This window comes from Crocodylus porosus, unplaced genomic scaffold (genome assembly GCF_001723895.1).
Source record: "Crocodylus porosus isolate Cpor-Errol unplaced genomic scaffold, CroPor_comp1, whole genome shotgun sequence".
Classification (NCBI taxonomy): Eukaryota; Metazoa; Chordata; order Crocodylia; family Crocodylidae; genus Crocodylus; species Crocodylus porosus.
In genome coordinates, this window is record NW_017728943.1 from 11393267 (window position 1) to 11412829 (window position 19563).

Genomic DNA, 19563 nt, shown 5'->3' on the forward strand with positions numbered 1-19563 from the left:
CTGTGCATGCTGCGCACGGTTATTTTTGGCTGCTATGTCACTATAGCAACACACTATAATGAGGGAGCATGTTGCTACAGTGAAATAGCATCATCATCATGGTTTTTCCCAATGTGCATTGCTATGGCATTGTAGCCTTTTGTGTAGACGCACCCTAGATTGCCTGCATCTTCTATTTACTAACTGTGTGGGAAAGGCAATCAATAAATATTTCTGTTCTATATTTGAAAAGAAGCAGATGTATCTTCCTGAATCACATTTAAAAGGCAGGATAATTTGCTTGTACCATACAAAGAGGATACAGTATTTTTTGATATATTAGTACCCAAGCAGAATGTTAAACAATGTCGATTAATGATAAATATTATTTTAAAAAACAGTCCTGGATAACTTGCACTCCATTCTGAAAGTGCTGGCTAAGGGGCTCCCTTGCCTATATATGTTAATTTTTAGTATATCTTGCAATACTGGAAAATTCCAGAAGACTGGAAGAGTGCTAGTATTATAACCAGCATCCAGGAAGGGCAAGCAGAATATTCTTGATAACTGTAAGCCAGATAGCTTGACCTCAGTTCCAGGCAAAGTAATGGAAAAACTGAGCCACGATTCTTTAATAATAAAAAAAAATTAAAGGAGAGGAATATAATTCATTCCAATCAATATGGTTTTATGGAAAATAGGTGATGTCCAAAGCATCTGTTTATGCTTTGGGATGAAATTCCTAGTTTGGTTGATGAAGATAACTATGTAGACTTAATAAATACAGGCTTTTGTAAATAGTTTCACTCAGAACACATAATATTCCGGTTAAATAATTTGCATTATCAGTACTGCACACATTCAGGACATGAAGAACCACCTGATTGACAGATCTCAGAAAATCATTGCCTCTGCGGAATCTTTATTGAATAGGAAAATTTTTAGTGGGACTCATTGGGATCAGTTTTAGAGGGTGTAGAGAAGTGCCATAGAAATTATTAAAGGTTGGGAGTAAATGGTTTGGAATGAGAGACTTAAACCAGTCTGTTTAGCTTTTCAAGCAGAAGAGTGGAAGGTGAGTTGATTTACAGTGGGCACTTCTACACAGAATGTTTACTGCTTAGTAGACTAATTAGCTCCGCAGTAAACATATTGTGTCTACACGTGCAGCCTTATTAGGCTGCAGGAAACTAATTGACTCCACAGCACGACAGTACTTGTAAATACAAATACATATAAATACAAGTACTATCCTGCTGCGGAGATTTTTACTCTGTGGCACCACAAGCATAGACGTTGATGTGGCTGGCTGGGAGAAAGTGCCAGCAATTGAAAGGCTTCTTGTGTTTTTTTATGCCTCTGTTGCTAGACTGATGTATGAAATCTGAAGCCAGACAAATTCAAGTTCAGACAAGAGATTCAGCATGTATTTTTGACAATGAAAGTGATTTACTACTGGAACAGACTACCAGAGTAAGAGGCAATGAATTATCTCCTGACATCTTTGTAGCAAGACTAGTGCCCTTCCTTGCTTTAGCCAAACACAAATACAGGGGGAACTGGATGAAAGGCAATGCCCATGGGTGGCTAGTGCCACCTTGGTCAGGTAGGGTATGTGCCCCCCCCAGTGACCAGTCAGCAACTGAGGGAGGGGGTCCCCCACAACTGATCCCACTGACTGGTGGAGGGGTCCCCCCGTGGCCAGTTGTGAAGCGGCTGATCACTCTAGCCAATTGCTTCGGCTGTGGCCACTTCTGGGAGCACAACAGCACTTCACTCTCTAACTGGTGCTTGCAGGTGGGGCACTGGCACTCCCACCTGTCCCCCTTGCCCATCGCCTAAGCATCAAGCGCAGCTGGTCAGGGGGTGCACCGGCACGCTCAGTCGGTGCATGTACACCCCTGTGCACCCCCTAGGTGTTGCCACTGTCATGACCTATGATATACAGAAGGTTGGATTAGATGATCTAATGGTCCCTCTTTGTATCTGTGAATTTCTATGTCCCTAAGTAGTTTTGAACAAATACCCTATCTGCAACACCTTAAAGCCTCCCTCCTGATCCACACACATTGTTACAGTCTCTTGCAGTTTCCCAGGCTCCTTGAATTCCAGTTACCACCTTAGTCATCTTTTGCTGGTGACAATGTTTTGTTGTTGCCTAACAGAAATTCTCATGGAAATATAAATGTTATTCTATTGTCTATTCAGTCCAAGTAGCCAGTCTTGGCCTTCACCTGGCATGTGCTAGCAGGATTCCTTCGCTAGAGGAGCGGTTCTCAACCTTTTTTGTACCAGGACCCATTTGTAAACATCAATGGGCAGTCCCGACCCAGTGCCCCTCACTCCCGACCCACTGTCCCCAGCCCCAAGATCCCCAGTGTGTGGGTCAGGACATGGGTGTGTGGAGCAGGGAGGTCCCAAGCAGCCCCTGGCAGGCTGGAGCTCTGCCAGCCTGCAAGGGAAAAGCTGTGGTTTTCCACGTTTTTCTTCTTTGAAGGTGAATCCATTTTTAAAGTTTGTTCACAACCCTTTCATATATTCTGGTGACCCACTTTTGGATTGTGGCTCACGGGTTGAGAAACATCGGACTAGAGGGAAAAGAAGAAAAATAAGTTACTGACACTGAACTAAAGAGCAATGCACTCTTTATTGAACAAGCAGCCTAACCCCTTGTGTGACTGCTAGCAGCTTGGCAGGGGTGGATGTAAAAGCACCGCTCTTCCTGTGAGATGGGAAACAGCGCACTGGCCATGCCAGCTGGGGTAATCTTCACACTAATGCTGGAGCCAATGATCTCGCAAGGTCTCTTCTGCCCCTAATGTCTATGAAATCTATCTATGAAAGCAGTGAGGCTAGGGCTCTCATTCTGCTCTCCTTGTGCACCCTGTTACACCTGGTGGGAGCCTGGGGAAGATGGCATGCAGCGAGATGGGGCAATCTGAACCGGGATCCTGGGCATCTTGCAAGACAAGACACTGCCAGCAAATCCTGGCGCCAAGCAGGCTTGGCACAGCTCGCGGTTGCTTTCTCCCCAGCTCAACTTCAATGCTGGGTTTCCAGGGGGCCTCCAGCCCCTCCCAGCAAGAAGGCCAAGTGTGTGTGTGAGGGGGGGAGCTCTGGACTGATATCCTGGCATTGTGGCAGAGACTCCAAGTCTCCTGCAGGGCAGGGGATGCTGGGAGATGCAGGGGAAGGCAGGTGAAAAATATTTTCACCTGCCACAGGGGGGTCAGGCAGAGGTGCTGGACTACATTGCAGAGGCTGATGGGGCTACCAAGGGCAGTGGCAGGGCATACAGGAGGAAGGGCAGGGGGGGAATCACAACTGGACCCCATGCCTTCCAGCCCTAATATCTATGAAATCTATGAAACTGGTGGGAGAGGTGGTATCTTTCATTAAACAGTTTAATTTAAACCAACTAGATTTTTGCAAAAAAAAATAAGGCCTGGTGGGGGGAGACATCTGGGGCTGTCACACAGATAGCAAAGCTGAAGTGAAAAGCTTTTTTTTTTTTTTTTGCACCGGTCCTGGAAGCACTGGAATACCAGGTCAATGCATGGAGTGGACGGAGCACGCTCCGGTTCCACCAACCAATACCAAAAAGAATTTGCTCAACATGACCGGAAGGCAGGGACAGGCTGCAGGCCAGCTGCCCGCCCCCTTCTCACAAACCGAAGCGTGTGATGGGCGAGAGGAGCGAGGGAAGTTGTATTTAAGGCTTGTGGGCTTGAGCCCTCAGAATGAGGCGCGCACTGATAGGGCGGTTGGAGCGGGGTGGGGCGGCGATTGGTAAGCCTTCGCGTCACTCTGGGCCGAGAGGGCCAATGAGCTGGGAGCAGGGGCTGGCCAGTGGGTGGTGGAGCGGGGTGCAGTGATTGGGTGGGGCCGGGCCCGGTTGAGTCAGGCGGGGCGGGGGGGCGCGCGACAGGTTTGCCCTCTCACGCGTGTGGCCGCGCGGGCCTCGTCAGCCGCACGTGGCTGCGCCCAAGGGACGCGGAGACCCCCGCTCCCTTCCCCTGGCTGCGAGCCCCCCTGCTGCCCCCCGGCTGTGCCACCTGGCACCATAGCTGCCCCCTGGGCATTGAGGCTTGCGGGCGGTGCAGGGCGCAGTCAGGTCTGCCCTGGTGTGGTTGCCTCAGGGGAGGGTTTCATTTCTTGTCCTTCCGCTCAATCCCAGGTGATGTCAGACCCCCAGCAGCAGCCCAAGATCATGGCTAAAGTCCCCACTGAGGTCCGAGTGCCGCCCAGGACCCGGTGTCCACTGTGCACGGAGCTGTTCTTAGCCCCTAAAATCCTGCCATGCCTGCACACCTTCTGCCTGCCCTGCCTGGAGCAGCTGGAGCCCTTCTCGGTGCTGGGCTTCCAGGGAGATTGCAGCTCGGACTCCAGTTCGGACCGTTCGTGCCTCCTCCGGGACCTGCCGCAGCCCCTGCTCAGCATTCTTTGTCCTGTCTGCGACACGGAGGTTGATTTACCCCCTGGAGGGATTCGGGAACTGACCACGGACTACCTGGCCCTGAATGAGGTGCTGCTGGAGACGCTGCAGGCGCAAGGTCATGGGGTGGTGTGCGATCTCTGCGTGGATGGGGAGGCAGCAAAGCGCTGTCACACCTGCAGAGCCAACCTCTGCCAGTTCTGCAGTCAAGCCCACAGGTAAGGTGTAGGGGGAGCATTTGATGCAGGGAGATGGCAGACATGGCATCCAGCCCCTCTTGCCATTCTTTTCCTGTGCATTGTACATACAATGTTAGCTGTCCACTCTCTGGAGTAAACACTTGGGTCAAAAGTGTCCACTTAGTTTTTGGATGCATGAGTTTCAAGAAGTGTCAAGCGACAATTCCTCCAGATGCAGTAAATGAGAATCTGTGAGCGCGTCTACATGAGGCACTGCATCACCCTAACAACATGCTACGGCATCGTAGCACTGCTGGGCACATACTGTGATGCCGCAGCTATATCGCCATAGTGACGCACTCCCTCATTGTAGCATTTCAGTACGGTGACATAGCAGCTAAAAATAACTGCGGCACTGGTATCACAGAATCACAGAAAATGAGGGTTGGAAGGAACCTCAGGAGGTCATCTAGACCACCCCCCTGCTCAAAGCAGGACCAGCCCCAACTAGTTCATCCCAGCCAAGGTGTTGTCAAGTTGAGTCTTGAAAACCTCCAAGGATGGCATGGTGCAGTTACAGCACAGTACTAAAGGAAGTATTAAATGACAATACAGTAACAGCAACACCTTAAATGCACCATGTGGCTCCTTGGCAAGTCATGTTGGAAGTCTCCAGTTGGTGTGTCCGCGTGTTTGTACAGAGGCTTGCACATTCTGCCGGCCCCTGCCATGAGAAGAGCCTGTGTTGATCCAGATTCTCGTGACTTCCAGGCAGAGAAGGGATGGGGGAGCTGCTTCTGTCTGTCCAGCCTGGCCCAGTCCAGAGGCACAGTGGGGTCAGGCAGGAGCTTGGACTACATGACCTGTTGAAGTCCTTTCCAGCCCTACTTCTCTATGATCTAAATCCGCTCATTAGCAGTTTCCAGACATCTCTATTTTACATCTGAGTGGATTTAGTTTCATTGGAAAGTCAAGAGAACAGCAGCCCTGGAGGCTGAAGCCTAAACTCTCCCATCTTGCAGCCAGAGCAGTGGTAGTGCAAGCTTCCTACTTTTTGTCTAGGCCTGGCATTGAGGGGACCCCGTGGCTGGGTGGTGATAGGGAGGTTTGGTTTCCAGTTGGCATTCAGCCCTCTGCTTTTCTGCTGATGCTGCCCAAAAAGAGGTTGATTTGTAAACAGTGACTGTATTAATGTTTTAAAGGTACTTGCAGGTGCATTGGAAAGTTGTTGTGGAAAATTCCAGTCCTGGAGGAGAAGGTGGCAGTGTTGGGAAGTGCCGATGTTGGCTTTAATTGCCCCATTTATGACCAGGCAGCTGGCAAGTCACATGCTTAATTGCCCCATTATCATAGCATTTGGGTACCTCCCAGACATGAATAAATTTTTCCTCATAGCACCCCTGTGAGGCAGTGAGTCAGTAGTCACACAAGGGAATTTCCCTTTGATTTGCAGAGGTAAAGGAGTTGTGTTGAATAGTAGCAGAGTGGGGAAAAACTGAAGAGGCGCTACCCAGGGCAAGGAAAGGTGTTTGCCTCTGAAGTGAACTAAGAGCTGGCAAGGCAGAGACATGGGATGACTGCAGGAACCAGATGATGCAGCACTGTTTCCTGTGCCAAAGGTGGCATGATTGTATAAGCAGACAGGAACAAACAGTGCCTGGAAAAAGGAGGGGTATTAGTACAGGTTGTCATTTGGCCATTGTCCAGTCCAAATTGTCTGGTCTCCTCCCCTGGTTACTTGCTTTTGTGAATTTAACGCTGGTGAAAAGTGCCAGGCTGACAGGTAAGGAGCCTGGCATCTCCTGTCCATCTGCACAAGTGGCAGTGGCTGAACAAGCCTATTCCAGGCCACCTCCTGCTAACCCTAGCATGCATTGCAGCACTTTTCAAAGTGTGGTCAGGCTCCCTAAGAGGACTGTGAGCATAATGGTTTAGAAGGCAGGATAGATATGTACCTTTAGACTATGTAACATCACACCCACATACATAATAATTACAAATATGAGATGGTTTTCACATGCTATCATCTTCAGTGTGGTGCTGTGGCCCCAGGAGACCATTGGTCCTGGTGCGTGATGTGCCCATCTGCTGAATCAGGCCAGAATGTCACCTCCTGTGAAGCATCATCTGATCAGAACACAATCTGTGAGGTGGCCACGGGTTGCTTTTAGGAACCTACAGGGCATCTTTGTCCCACCCAGGTTTACTTCTGATTGCTTCCTTTCAGGAGACAGAGGAAAACAGCCTCCCATGCTGTGGTGGACATGGAGGACCTGAAGGGCTACAACCGGATCGGGAAGCCCATCCTGTGCCCATCCCACCCCTCTGAGGAACTGAAACTGTTCTGTGAGCGGTGTGACCAGCCTGTGTGTCGGGACTGTGTGGTAGACAAGCACCGGCAGCACCCTTATGACTTCACCAGCAACGTCATCCATAAGCATGGTGACTCCATGAGGGAACTCTTGAAGAGCACCCAGCAGCAGGTGGGCGTCCTGGAAGAGGCACTGCATCAGGTTGAAGGGGTGGGCAGCAGCATCCGCTGTCATGCGGAGGCAGTGGCTGCAGAGATCCACGCATTTGCAGATGGATACATTCAGGCTATTGAAGAGCATCGGGACCGGCTGCTGAAGCAGCTGGATGACTTGAAGGTGCAGAAGGAGAACCTGTTGCACTTGCAAAAAGCACAACTGGAGCAACTGCTGTTGGACATGAGGACAGGGGTGGAGTTTACAGAACACCTCCTGACCAATGGCTCTGACCTGGAGATCCTCATCACAAAAAGGGTGGTGGCAAGCCGGCTGAAGAGGCTGATCAGAGTGGATTACAGTGTGCATCCTGGAGGAGATGATGGGATCCAGTTCTCTCCCCAAGAGAAGGCTGGGCAGTACCATGGCTATGAGGTTTTTGGGGCTGTTCTCAACAAGGCAGTTGATCCAGCCAAGTGTGTCCTACAAGGGGAAGGTATGGAGACTTTCTGCACTAGTGTAATCATGGCTCACTGCCAAGAAATTGCAAAGAGATGGCCTCACTCAGAGCCTAGAACAGTGTCCATGGGAACATTTCGTCTGTGCCCACATACCACCTAGTTCTGCTTAGCCAGGGACATAGTTAATGCAGGAGAGATCTAGTGATCCATAAAAAGCCCAGTATGTAGATGCTTGCTGCATCACCGTGCTGAATTGGAGCCTGAGAACTGAGGGCCTAGGAGTTAATTCACGTGTAATGGAGCAGTTTAAAGCCGTCTTCATCAGTACACAGTGTTATCCGACTTGATGTATAGCCTTGCGACTGAAAAAATGGCTCTGCATTTACCTGGCAAATGCACTTACAGAACCATAATAAGCAATGCTTGTTAAGTACAGAATAATCAACCTTGGCTGCTCTTAGTGCTGTGGTATTAGCAGCCTCAAACCTGACTAGCTTCAGCCATTTTGAAGTCTTCTAATGATTTTGGGGACAGCTATTAGAGGCTTTGTAAATGAGAGGAGATGGTCAGTGTCTGAGGTGCTCACTCTCTCCTCAATTTCAAAGCTTCTAGTAGCAGCCCTTTTGACAGCTGCTTCCCCTTCACCATTTTTGGTTGCAATTCCTGTGCAGTTAAAGAGGATACAGTTACATTGCAAAATAGCATATGAATTGCGTCCAGGAATGGGAGGGGAAGAACTGTGGGCAGCCCAACCCTTTGCAATCAGAAACCCCACTATGTGGTATTAACCTCCTGGGTTCTGGCCCTGCAGATACAGCAGCTCAGGCAGCCAAAAGGTCAATGCTGCTACCTCCAGGCAGAGGTGACATTACCTCTGATTCTGGTCTCTGCTGTATTCCCTTTAAACAAGCAAAGGGCCTGAGAGATTGCAAAATCAGTTAAACTAGCTTTTAGGGATCTCTGCATGCTGTAGAAAGAGTGGAATGGTGCTGTACCCTGCTTCTCATGATGGGGGTGGTTAGGAAGGGCTGGGCTGGAATGCAGTTGCATTATGGCTCTCTCCAGCCTTCCCAGTGTTACTTTGGGGCCACTGTAGTTGAACATCCACAAGAGCAGTCCTTGTCTGGGGGACAGAAGTAGTTGCCAGCTGAGTTCAGAAACCAGGAGACTGCAGAGAGGCATACAGTCTTTGCATCTCACTTTCAGGCTACATCAAACAGAGTTCGTTCAGCTTCCACTGAAGATTAAGGCCCACTTGCCACTTGTGAAGGGTATGGTCAGCCATACCCACCTAGTCACTATGAACATACTTGTTTTTACATCCTGTAGGAAGGAGCTCAGAAGCCCAGATGAAAGGAAACTTGTAAAACCTTAGCATGAGTGAAGTAGTCCAGGTTGGAACAATTTAGGAATGGAAGGTAGCTGTTTGATGTCAAGCGTGTTTTTTCTGTTCTGTTCTGTGTGGGAGAATTTGTTCTGCTTTTCAGATCTCTACCATGCCCGTCAGAATCAGTCAGCCAGCTTTACTGTACTCTGCAATGATGCACTGGGGGAGCAGATGGGGAGAGGAGGAGAGTTTGTGAGGGTCACAGTTGTTCACAAGGATAAGAAGGACTGGTGAGTGCTTTCTCCAGGGGATGCAGAGTGATTCTCTTGCCTTCTGTCTTTAAAGCCATTGTTGTCAGCTTGCTCCCACTTCTGGCACCACTTTCTCTCTGATCAGAATCACATGGAAGTAAGAGATGTCAGTAGTCAGGCCAGGATTTACCTGGAGAATGGCAGAACTGTGCTTTGGCCAAGACCAGTTGTGCTCAACCTTTTGGTCCCATGAGCCAGATAACTGACAGGGTTGGTCCATGGACTGGATTGAGTTCCATGTGCCAGGATTGGGCCCTGGAGCCCAGCACTGTCCCTTCCCTGCCTTGAGTGCCCGGAGCAGGACCTGGCCCTGCGTCATCCCACCCCTGGGCCCTAGGATTGGTGTGTGGGGGTCTGACCCCTCCCCCTTCCACCTTAGCACTGTGGGATTGGGTCCCAGAGGCCTGGGGCCAAAATTGGTCCCTGAGGGCTTGGCACCATCCCCTCCCAGCCGAGCATGCTGGGATTGGGTCTCAGGGGCCTGTGCCACCCCTTCCAGCCCCTCCCCACTGGGATTGGGCCCTGGGGCCTGCTATCACCCCCTCCCAGCCCCCCACATGCCAGGATTGGGTCCTGGGGCTTAGTGCCACCCCTGTTCAGCCCTGCATGCTGGGATCAGAAGTGGCTTTTACTCCGCAGCAAGCTAGTACTTTATTTATACCAAGTACTATCCTGCTGTGGAGTAAATTAGTTTGCTCCCTGATCCAGTGCGCAGGGCCTGGGGCTCCCCACGGGTCCTGAAATTTGGCAGTGGGGAAACAACATGGCCCACAGGCTATGGATTAAGCACCCCAGGCCATGACTGCAGCAGCTGCATCACAGTTATCTGTGGATCCCTTGCAGCCAGGGTGTCAAAATAATTTGGCCCTGCAGTGCAATCTAGGACCAAATGACCTATCTCTGGGGTGAACAGTGATAGCATTAACCTCCTTGGAACTGGCCCTGGCAGCCATGGGGGTTGCTGTTGCTGCCTCTAACCCTGTTGCCGCAGACTTGTGTCCACAGTGGAGGTTATGATCCAAAAGTTTGGCAGCAGGCAGCCAGCAGCAGTGTTGGCCCCAGTGGCTGCCTGAGATGCTGTGTAGGTGGGGCCAACACCCAGGAAGCTAATAGCGCATAGAATTTTATCCCCAGTGAGGATTGCAACCCAGAATTTTGGTGGCAGGATGGGCAGCAGAAGTGTTAGCTCCCTGTGTGCTGGCCCTGCCATGCCAATACAGTGACTCTAGCTGTTGTGGGAGTTAATGCCATTGCTGTTCACCCCACTGCTGCATTTCTGGTCCTGTGGGAAGGCTTGCAGGCTGTATGTAGCCCCCAAGCCAGATGTTTGATACAGCCGCCTTAGAGATTTAGTAGTGCTGTTAGCTCCCAACATTCAGTTTTACAAGATTCAGGCTTTTACAAACTCTTCCCCACACAGTTGGTATGAATTGCAGCTGGTCTAACTTGGTAGTGTTTTATTGTACTCCTGCTATGTTGGTATACATGGCTGCACACAGAGCAGGACAACAGAGAACTGGGGCTTAGGTTTTAGATAATATCTCATTTTAAAAGGTGTCTTTGTTAAAGCTTCAGCATCCTTTCCTCCTCCAATAAAGAAGTATCAGCTCAAACAAAACAGGGTTGGAGGTCTTTCTGCAAAACCAGGGAAAACCAGATTTGACACTTAGTGTATTTCTATGGTAAAAAATATGAAACAGATGAAAAATCTTGTGAAACAAGGTTTACGGTGAGCTGGAGTTGTTGTAGAGCAGCAAGAAAGGGCATTAGCACAGTTGGGGGAAAAAAACCTGTCATGGTGATCTTTGAAGATACAACTGGTTCCAGAGGGGCCTAACCCGGAGCTGGGTGCCAGGCTAGCTGTTGATTGGTTGGTATGATTTGGGAGAGAACAAAATGCTAAAACTCTGCTATGAGGGAAACTGAAATCTGCCATCATTCAGGAGTCTAGCTTTAATTATAGATAGTCCCCTATATGGGTTATATCTTGGTTCGGGCCACACAGCAAGCAGAAGTGACAGGGCCAGCAATTACATCTAATACAAGAAAGGGAAGCATCACCCTGTATGTAGATAACTACTGAACGAAAAGCATTGCCATTGGACTTATCTCTAGTCCTTCCATCTGTACTCCAGACCACTTGAGATGAAAGAAAAGTGCACACAACTCACCTGTCATTATGGAGGTTAACTCTGATAATGGGAGAAGAAATTGCTGAAATCACATCAACATGGTTTCACATTCCTATGTATCTGCGATTGCTTCCTCCCCTGCATAAATAGTCGCATCTGGGGAGCAGCACAGCAGTTGTTGAACAATTCAGAGCCACATTTAATGGCAGGGTGATGTCTGAAGATGAAATAGATGAGTTTTCAGTTGAGATGACAGGCAGAAACCAAATACATGGTTCTGTAAGGGTTATAAACTATCCTCTTTCAGGGGAAAAGCAGTTCTGATTAATGGAAGCAAAGGACAAACTTTCCATCTAGGCAGGCTGTTCCAGAGACCCCTGCTGCAAGGTTTCTTGTACCTTCTTCTGAAAGGCAAATAGCACTGGCCACTGTCAGAGACAGTACACAAAACTAAAGCACTGGTCTGCCTCAGGACAGCACTGGTAGTTACCACTGAGTACTACCAGTAATTTGTATTTTCATTTCAAGGTGCCTTCAGTGCTGATGCCTCCTGCCTCTTGAGATAAGCTGCCTTTGCTTTCCCCTGCGTTTCCTTTTCCTCTCCTTTCTTCCCTCATATTCTTTGCCCTGTTATTTACACTCCCTCCCCCTTTCCCAGTTAGAAGACAGCAGCAGATCAGAAGTACTTTGGCTGCAGCAATGTGGGCTCCTGAATGATGGGTTTTGCTTACTTGTACTTGCCTGCAAGCAGTGATTCCATCTCTGCCTTTGTCTAGTGTGTGGTCAGCGCATTTCATGGCTATAGTGTCAAAAGCATTGTAGTGATGTACTGGAGGGACCCTGCAGTGACCTCCCCACTCTTGCATGTCTAGTCTACAAAGTGGCCTGCCATTAGAAGAGTTTTCTGTAAGATCCTGACTCCTGTCGCTTCTCTCCATGTGTTTGTAGTGCGATCAAGCCAGCCATCTCTGATAATGGCGATGGGACCTACCATGTTTCTTATACCCCAGAGGTGCTGGGCACATACATTGTCTGCGTCTCTGTCAAAGGGCAGCATGTGCAGGTGAGGCTTCCAGCTCAATGACTGTGTGAGGTGTGGGGTGGAGTGAATTGGGCAGTTGAGCTGTTCCCAAGAGAACCCACAGATCTCCTGATTCCCTTTCTCTGACCAGAAACCCTTCCTTCCCTGTGATAGTGCAGCAGACATTGAACCTTTGCTGTCCCACCTTTATGTCTCAGTTCTTCCCAGTGGAATCTAAGGGGCTGGGTTCCTTATCCCTTGTCTCTCACCTAGGAAGAATCTCCTGCAGTCACCCAGAAAACCATCTCAGCTTGGCCCTTTCTTCCCTTGTGTCAGTCAGTCCCCTTGCTGTCCCCTCTTGCTTCTTGCTCTGGTTCCTTTCAGAAATTTCACAGGCTCCCTGCTGATAGATTGCCGCCAGCCTCCAAGTTTACTTGTTGCTGCCCCCTAAGCCCTTTGCTGGTTTGCTTCCTAATTGCCCATCTATTATCTCTAACTAATTTTCTTAATCACCTTTTGAGAAGAATGCTGTCCAAGGCACAAATCAGTTTTCACCATTTCTGCTTTGTCTGCTATTTTGACTGGTTCAAGGAATTCTGGTAGATTGCAGAAGTATAACTTTCCTTCACAGAACTCCTGCTGCTTTTATCATCTCACATTCATCGAGAGCTGTGATTCTCCTCCCGGGTGCCAGAGCACCTTGGAATGCCGTGCAGTCCTTTCAAGGGTGTTGCAGGGTGACACAAAATGCTAGGTGGGAAAACATGATTCACAAGATGAACCCAGAGATTTCAAATAGAAATCCGTAGTTGTGGTCTTTTTGAGTTTTTTTCAATTAAAAAAACCTGCTCTATTCTTTTTGTTTAGTCAAAATTCTGAGGGGTGCCTCCTCTAGGCTATCGAGGGGTTCCTTGAGTCTAAAAATGTTGAGAACCACTGATCTAGTGGGCATTTAATACACTGTGTTTTGTCACCTGGTGCTAAAGCTAGGTTCATTAGACCTGTAATTCCCAGAATCACTCAAGCAGCATTTGATACCAACCAGGGCCGCAGTATAGTAGTAGATGTGCCAAGCACTCATCTCTGTTCCCTTGTTCTCATCAGGGCTCTCCATTCACTTTAACTGTGAAGAACAAATTCCGCAAGCACCAGGGTGTGTTTCACTGCTGCACATTCTGCTCCAGCGGAGGCCAGAAAGCTGCTCGCTGTGCCTGTGGTGGGACCATGCCAGGTAAGCACAGAGCTCTCTCCAGACTTGAGCTTCAGCCAGGAACATTTGTTGTATCCCATCTATCCCCTTTCACCTATCACTGTGCCTGTAAGTGCTCTGGAATCAGTTCTGCCCCAGCCCATGCATCTGCCCTCCCATGACCTGGAGGAATGTGAATGTATCTCCTGCCAGGATTGGACTACAGCTGAGAGAAGACACCAAGTCCAGATGGTTCGGCTCTTTTAAGCACCCAAAAGTTCAACTCTCCATGCTTCCCTTGACCCTGGTAGATAGGAAGCATTCTGAGTCCCAGCTATGTACAGCTCATGGTCTAAAATGAAAGTTTGGTTTAGCCACACTTTTCATTAGAGCTGGCTTCCCTTCTCCCATGCAAGGCCCACGTTTGTCTTTTAAGGTTTGCATGTGGTAAAAATAGGAACAGCCTTTTCCCACTGGGACCTCTTCTCCTGTGCCTGGTCTGGAGATGAGCTGTTGGGAGCACATTCCATCTCTGTAGGCTCCAGGAGATGGCACAGACAGGTGAGATCAGGTTCTCCAGGGCTAAGCTGTCTTTTCCACCAGAGGCAGTTTGAAGGGTTCTGGTGCTGCCAGTCCACAGCAGAAGAATCTGAGTTTGTTCTGTGTGTGCACGTGCACGTGTGCAGTGACCCCTCTACACCACCAGCCAAGCTATGGGTTTCAGGGCACACTTAGGAAGTCACTACCCACTAGAACTTTCTTTCTCGTATTCTCAGCTAAACTTATGTTGCTTCTTCTCTTTCCTTGGGATGGGTAGGTGGATTCCAAGGCTGCGGCCATGGGCACAAAGGTCACCCCGGTTCTCCCCACTGGTCATGCTGTGGAAAAGTTGTTGAACACTCTGAGTGCCCCGGTGGGCCACTGGGTAAGACTCTGCAGCGGAGCCTGCTCAGAACTGTAGCACTTTGACAGATGACAAAGTCCCCACAGACCTGGAGTGTCTCTGCTGGTTGGGACTCATGCTTGTCTCAGCAGGGTCACAGAGAAGGTACGTGTTGCCAGGAAGCACCTTGGTGAGACACAGAGCTGCTGTGGGGTGTGCTGGGAAAGAGAGACCTGTTAAAATAAATATGTGCCTTGTATTTTGCCTGGGGGATATCTGTGAGCACTTGTTTTCACATGTGGTTAGAATGAACTGTGGGAAGCACAACACTGACTTCTGCTCAGTGAGAACAGGAATTTGGTAACTAGGCACTGAATTCCAATCCCAAGTGCACGGTCATGGGGAGGAAGCATCAGCACATGCAGGAAGGTGAAGTTACCTCCCAGAGAGTCAAGACACATCTTGTTTTACAGGGTTGACATTCTCTGCCTCTGCTCCCTTTCTCTGTTCTCAGCACATAGTTGTGAAGAGACCAAAGGTCCTGGTTTGGTTGCATTCCTAGAGGTTTTCTGTACATGCTTAGGAAAGGCTTGGCACATGACTTATTCCTTTTGTCTCTGCCAGACACGGTGCTAGATTCTGATCTCAGTTGTGTGGATACATCACAATTGCACTCGATAGATCCACTATTTTGCCTGCAAACTGTACTCTCCCTCATGCCTCTAGGTGTGCTACCTCACCCTGTGATCTTTTTAGGTCCCACAAACTACACAGAATCAGGTTAGATTGATACCTGGTTATGTAAAATCCAAGGGAAACCTGTGGGACTGGAGGAGAGGGTGTTGATTAAGTTAGAGGGTGTGTTACCAGCTGAGTCAGTGCAACACCTGTTCTGCACTGTGGTGGTATGAGACCCTGCCACTGGAAATGGAGTGAGATACTGAAGTGAATGCACCTGTTGCACGTGGAGAAGCTGGGGTTAATCTGAGTGCTCAGGTATGCCTCCTAGCAAGTGCCAGAAGAGGAGCTTCCGCAGAACTTTGGCCAGTGTAGAAAACTGGCAGAAGAAATTACCTGAATTAAGCCATGCCCCTTGCTTTAGATCACATCAGCTTCTTGCTTCTGCTTTTTTGGTTCCTCTTTGGCAGAGTCCCATAGGGATTATGCTGTTTTTCATCTGCAGGGTGGCATTACATTCTTCTCACACACAGCTGGGAAAGCTAGGAAAGAGAAATGGCTTCCCCTTCTTTGTAGGCCACTGGGACAAATGCAGCAGGATGTCACTGTAAGGCTGAACTGTGACTACATTTGGATTTCACCTACATGCCTGAAGTGCTTGTTTATAACAGGTCTAAATGCTCAGGGGTTACCTAGTGTTTTGTGGAATTAAAACTTTTTAGTATTCACATTTAATAACTGTTGTAAAGTTACTAGGGACTTTGGTTTGTTAATTCTCTTTCTACATTTTAAATCAGCTGAATGTGAGCAGTGCCCATTAAGCTTTGGGGTTCCAGTCCCTCATATCCCAGCTGCTAGTTCCCCCATTCTGCAGTAAGTCCCACAGCTGCCGTCTGTGTGTGTGCTGGGCCCACGTATTGAACTGTTGGAGCCTTAGGAGTAGGGTATGCTCTGTGCCCAGACTTGAACAATCTGTCATACCCAGGCAGGTGTGCATGGACTCTTATCACTTGCACAAATCTTGTGAGGAGATGACATATTAGGGCCCACCACAGAGGCAGCTGGGGTTCCTCATGCCATCCAGGACTGAGAAGGGGAACTGCTTGAGGTGTGGACAGAAATAAGCCAGTCGGTTTTATTGAGGTAGGGGCAGTACACAAGTTTACATAGCAACAGCGTGATTCTTGTTTATGAATAATAACTGTCATAAATATTAACTAATAAAAAATGTTTGGGGCATTGCTCAGCCAAGCCTTCATGATTCTCTTTTTTTACCCTGCTGTCCTCCTTTCCCCTACCTTCCTCCTACAAAGCAGATTTTGGACCACCATCCTTTCAGCTAAGGAAGATGGAACCATCTTTATACCCTTCCTTTCATCATCCAGAAGGGGAGCTGCTGAAGAAGGCATTTCTTCTGTGCTTAGAGAGCCATGCTTGTTAGGCTCTTTTCATCTGTAGGTTGCTGCCACTGACATCTGGGAGAGAAAGTACTGTTTGAGTACCTTTTTCACCAATAGCTGTCAATTAATTGATAATGGACAATTAATGAAAATCAAAGTCTATTTGCAAATAACTGGGGAATGAGTGACTAGATTAATCAAATAAATGTATGGTAGATTGTTCTCCCAGCTCTGCTCACAGACAGTCCCCTTTGCCATGAGGTTATTGCAAACAGTTTTCCCTCCTCTGCTGTTGCTCCAGAAACCTGCAGTTTGTATTTAGTTGGGTTGTCCTGGCTAGTCCCCAACATTGTTTCTGTTTTCTGACCTGATGCCTCCGGAGTCGCACAGACCCTTCAAGATGGTTGAGTGACCAGTGCTGTTGTAAGAGTCTTGAGGTCAATGTAGTTGTACAGGAAGTTGGGATGCTCTCCTTTTCTGCGAACAGCCATTAGCAAGAAATTCATGAAAAGAAAATGGGCACTGCCAAACATGAGGGAGGTAGTACAGTTACAGGAAGGGGAAAATGATAAGGAGGGTAAAGCAGGGTTAGGGTAAAGGAGAGCTAGTTGTTCTCGCCCACTAGGTTTCATGTGGGGAGGGGGAGCAAATGTAACTGTGGGGAAATAAATTTTCAGCAGAGATGAAGTATAACAGTGAGCAATGAACTTCTCTTGCTGTAGTGGGAGTGACAAAGCAGATGTGGAGCAGGGCCAGATATGGGCATGGATGAATCAGGTGGCCGCCCAGGGCCCGGGCAGAAAGGGGGCCCAAAAATAGTAATTGTTTTTCTGTTGTCCAATTACTATTATCATTATCTGATGAAGGGGGTCCCAATACTAAAAGTTTGCCTGGGGCCACCAGGAATCTAGGTATGGTGCTGATGTGGAGTGAATGTCATTGTGGACTAGGGCAGTGGTTCTCAACCTTTTTTGTACCAGGACCTGTTTGTAAACATTGATGGCCAGTCCCGACCTAGTGGCCCTCACAGCCAACCCACTGTCCCCAGCCCCACAGTGTGTGGGGCATGGGGGTGGGGGGCATATGTGTGACATGCACCACCCCAAGCAGGCCCTTGCAGACTGGAGCTCTGCCAGCCTGCAAGGGAAAAGCCACGGCTTCCCATGTTTTTCTCCTTTAAAGGAGAATCCATTTTTCAAGTTTGTTCACAACCCTTTCGTATATTCTTGCTACCCACTTTTGGGTTGTGACCCACAGGTTGAGAAACGCTGGGGTAGGGAACTCTCAAAGGAGTGTGGAGCAGGCCTGTGGTTGGGGAGCAGAGGGAGGAGGCTATAACTGGCAAATTAAGCAGGGGATAGCAGCTGAAACAGCTTGGTTGTTTTACAGCAGGGAGATGAAGGGGGTGGAAGCCCTTAGCAGGGGATAGCAGGTTACAATCACGGCTGGCGGAGGAGTTTATGGAGTCAGCCAACTGAAGAAGTAAGGATACTCCTTCAGTGAAGCTGGAGGACTCGCCAATCTAAAGGAGACTGGTTGGGGGCAGGTGAAACTACTGGGTGGAGAAGGAAGGGAGGATGTGGCATTAGGCAAAAAAAACGGAGCTGTTCCAGGGTGTGGGTGGTGTGCAGAGGAAGGCTCTGTGCTGCTGCCTCTTCCCCCTCTCCATCAGGGTCCTTACCTAGGAAGTGAAAGCACAGGCCTGCCTCAGGGAGGAAGATGTGTACTGTTTAAAAAGTGCTAGAAGGGATGGCTCAAGACATCACAGACAAGTCCAGCTAAGTATGCACATAAATGATAAAAACATAGGAAAAGGTGCATGTTTACAGGCTCAAAATGAGCAGAGCCTGCAACAGTGCCAATTGCATGGCCTGCAGTGCAAGTGTAGACAGCTGTTTTGAGGATGGAGTTCAGAGGCAGACCACCTGCGGGGCTGGCAGTCCTCAACCGGTGCTTCGGAGAGCAAGGGGGAGTGTGAGGTTTGGAGCTTGAACGAACAGGCCCATGCACTTTCCAACAGTATCTGTCCTGATGCCCTCTTTTCTTTCATGAGCAAATCTAGTTCTTCCTTATCTCGCTCCCTCCTTCCCTCTCAACACTGATGAGAGCTGAGAAGGAGCATGGCTGGCAAGGGAGTGTCTTCACGTGTCCGCCCCAGGCCTTGGGACAGGAGCTGCCAGGGGTCTCTTTATTCCATACCCCTCAGGCCAAAAAATGCCTCGGGGAGCTTATATAATACCTCCCCCTCAGGTCTGGAGAGAAGTTGTGGACCAGGGATGAAAGAACAGGAGCTGCAGAGGACTCCAGCAACCTCCAAGGCCTCTAATAACCTCTTTCTGGTCCAGTTTCAAGGGACAATTCTCCACCCTTGTCTTCCTTGAGATGCTGGTTACCTTTGATACTGCCACTCACTTTGTGAAGCCCTGCCATCCCTTGGCCTTTCCTGATGACTTACGCCTGGTTCTCCTCCTGCTTTTTAGCTCCTTCAGGCCAAATTCCATTTTTTTAAAGCCCAAAAATAACTTACGAGACAATGACTGCCCAAAGACAAGGAACGGTTTGGTCTGGGGACAGGAAATGAAGAAAAACAGCAGTAAGCAGGCAAGTCTTGGCTTTTGCATTTGGACTCCCTAGAAGGAGGGTGGGGAGGAAGAGTTAGGGATCAGGAGGGGAGTACTTGTCCAATCCACTCTTCCTATGATGAAACCTACGGATCTTAGCAATCCATGTGCTGCTTCAGCACAGCAGAAACTGGGGAGAATGCTCTGGGTTGACCGAGGTCTGAGAGAAAGCCACAAAAGCTTAGGGAGGTATCCCTAAGACAATAACCCTATTGACTGTAATGAAGACCTCTTATGGTGATTTTTTGAAAAGCTCACAATAGGGCCATCACTGACTTTGGTGGGGGCCAAGGTACACAGCTGACAGCCCAGAGGTTGCAAATTCAAGGCCAAAACAGAAGAACGGATGGTGCAGCCTGTCAGATTCCAATGAATTTGCAAATTCTGCTAAATATCTTGTCAGAAGGACACAAAAAAGAAAAGGGCTGACCAGAGTTGCGTTAAGAAGCTAAAAACCTCTTTCCGGCCCCAGGGTTGACCTG

At 48.9% G+C, this 19563-nt stretch overlaps 1 protein-coding gene across 1 annotated transcript; it reads left to right on the forward strand.

Moving 5' to 3' along the window:
- Window positions 1-4038: 4038 nt before the first annotated feature.
- Window positions 4039-16316, forward strand: TRIM45 (tripartite motif containing 45). Its single transcript, XM_019548686.1, has 6 exons — window positions 4039-4632; window positions 6821-7554; window positions 9007-9136; window positions 12238-12352; window positions 13415-13541; window positions 14317-16316. The coding sequence occupies exons 1-6, from the start codon at window positions 4160-4162 to the stop codon at window positions 14466-14468; spliced, it is 1731 nt and encodes a 576-aa protein (XP_019404231.1). The 5' UTR covers window positions 4039-4159; the 3' UTR covers window positions 14469-16316.
- The last annotated feature ends 3247 nt before the right edge of the window (window positions 16317-19563 follow it).

Bases quoted from the DNA above. Each gene is read 5' to 3' on its own strand.
- TRIM45 (XM_019548686.1), top strand. From the start codon at position 4,160: ATGTCAGACCCCCAGCAGCAGCCCAAGATCATGGCTAAAGTCCCCACT. The intron at 7,555-9,006 runs GTATGGAGACTT...TCTGCTTTTCAG, and splicing joins GTGTGTCCTACAAGGGGAAG to ATCTCTACCATGCCCGTCAG. The intron at 12,353-13,414 runs GTGAGGCTTCCA...TGTTCTCATCAG, and splicing joins TCAAAGGGCAGCATGTGCAG to GGCTCTCCATTCACTTTAAC.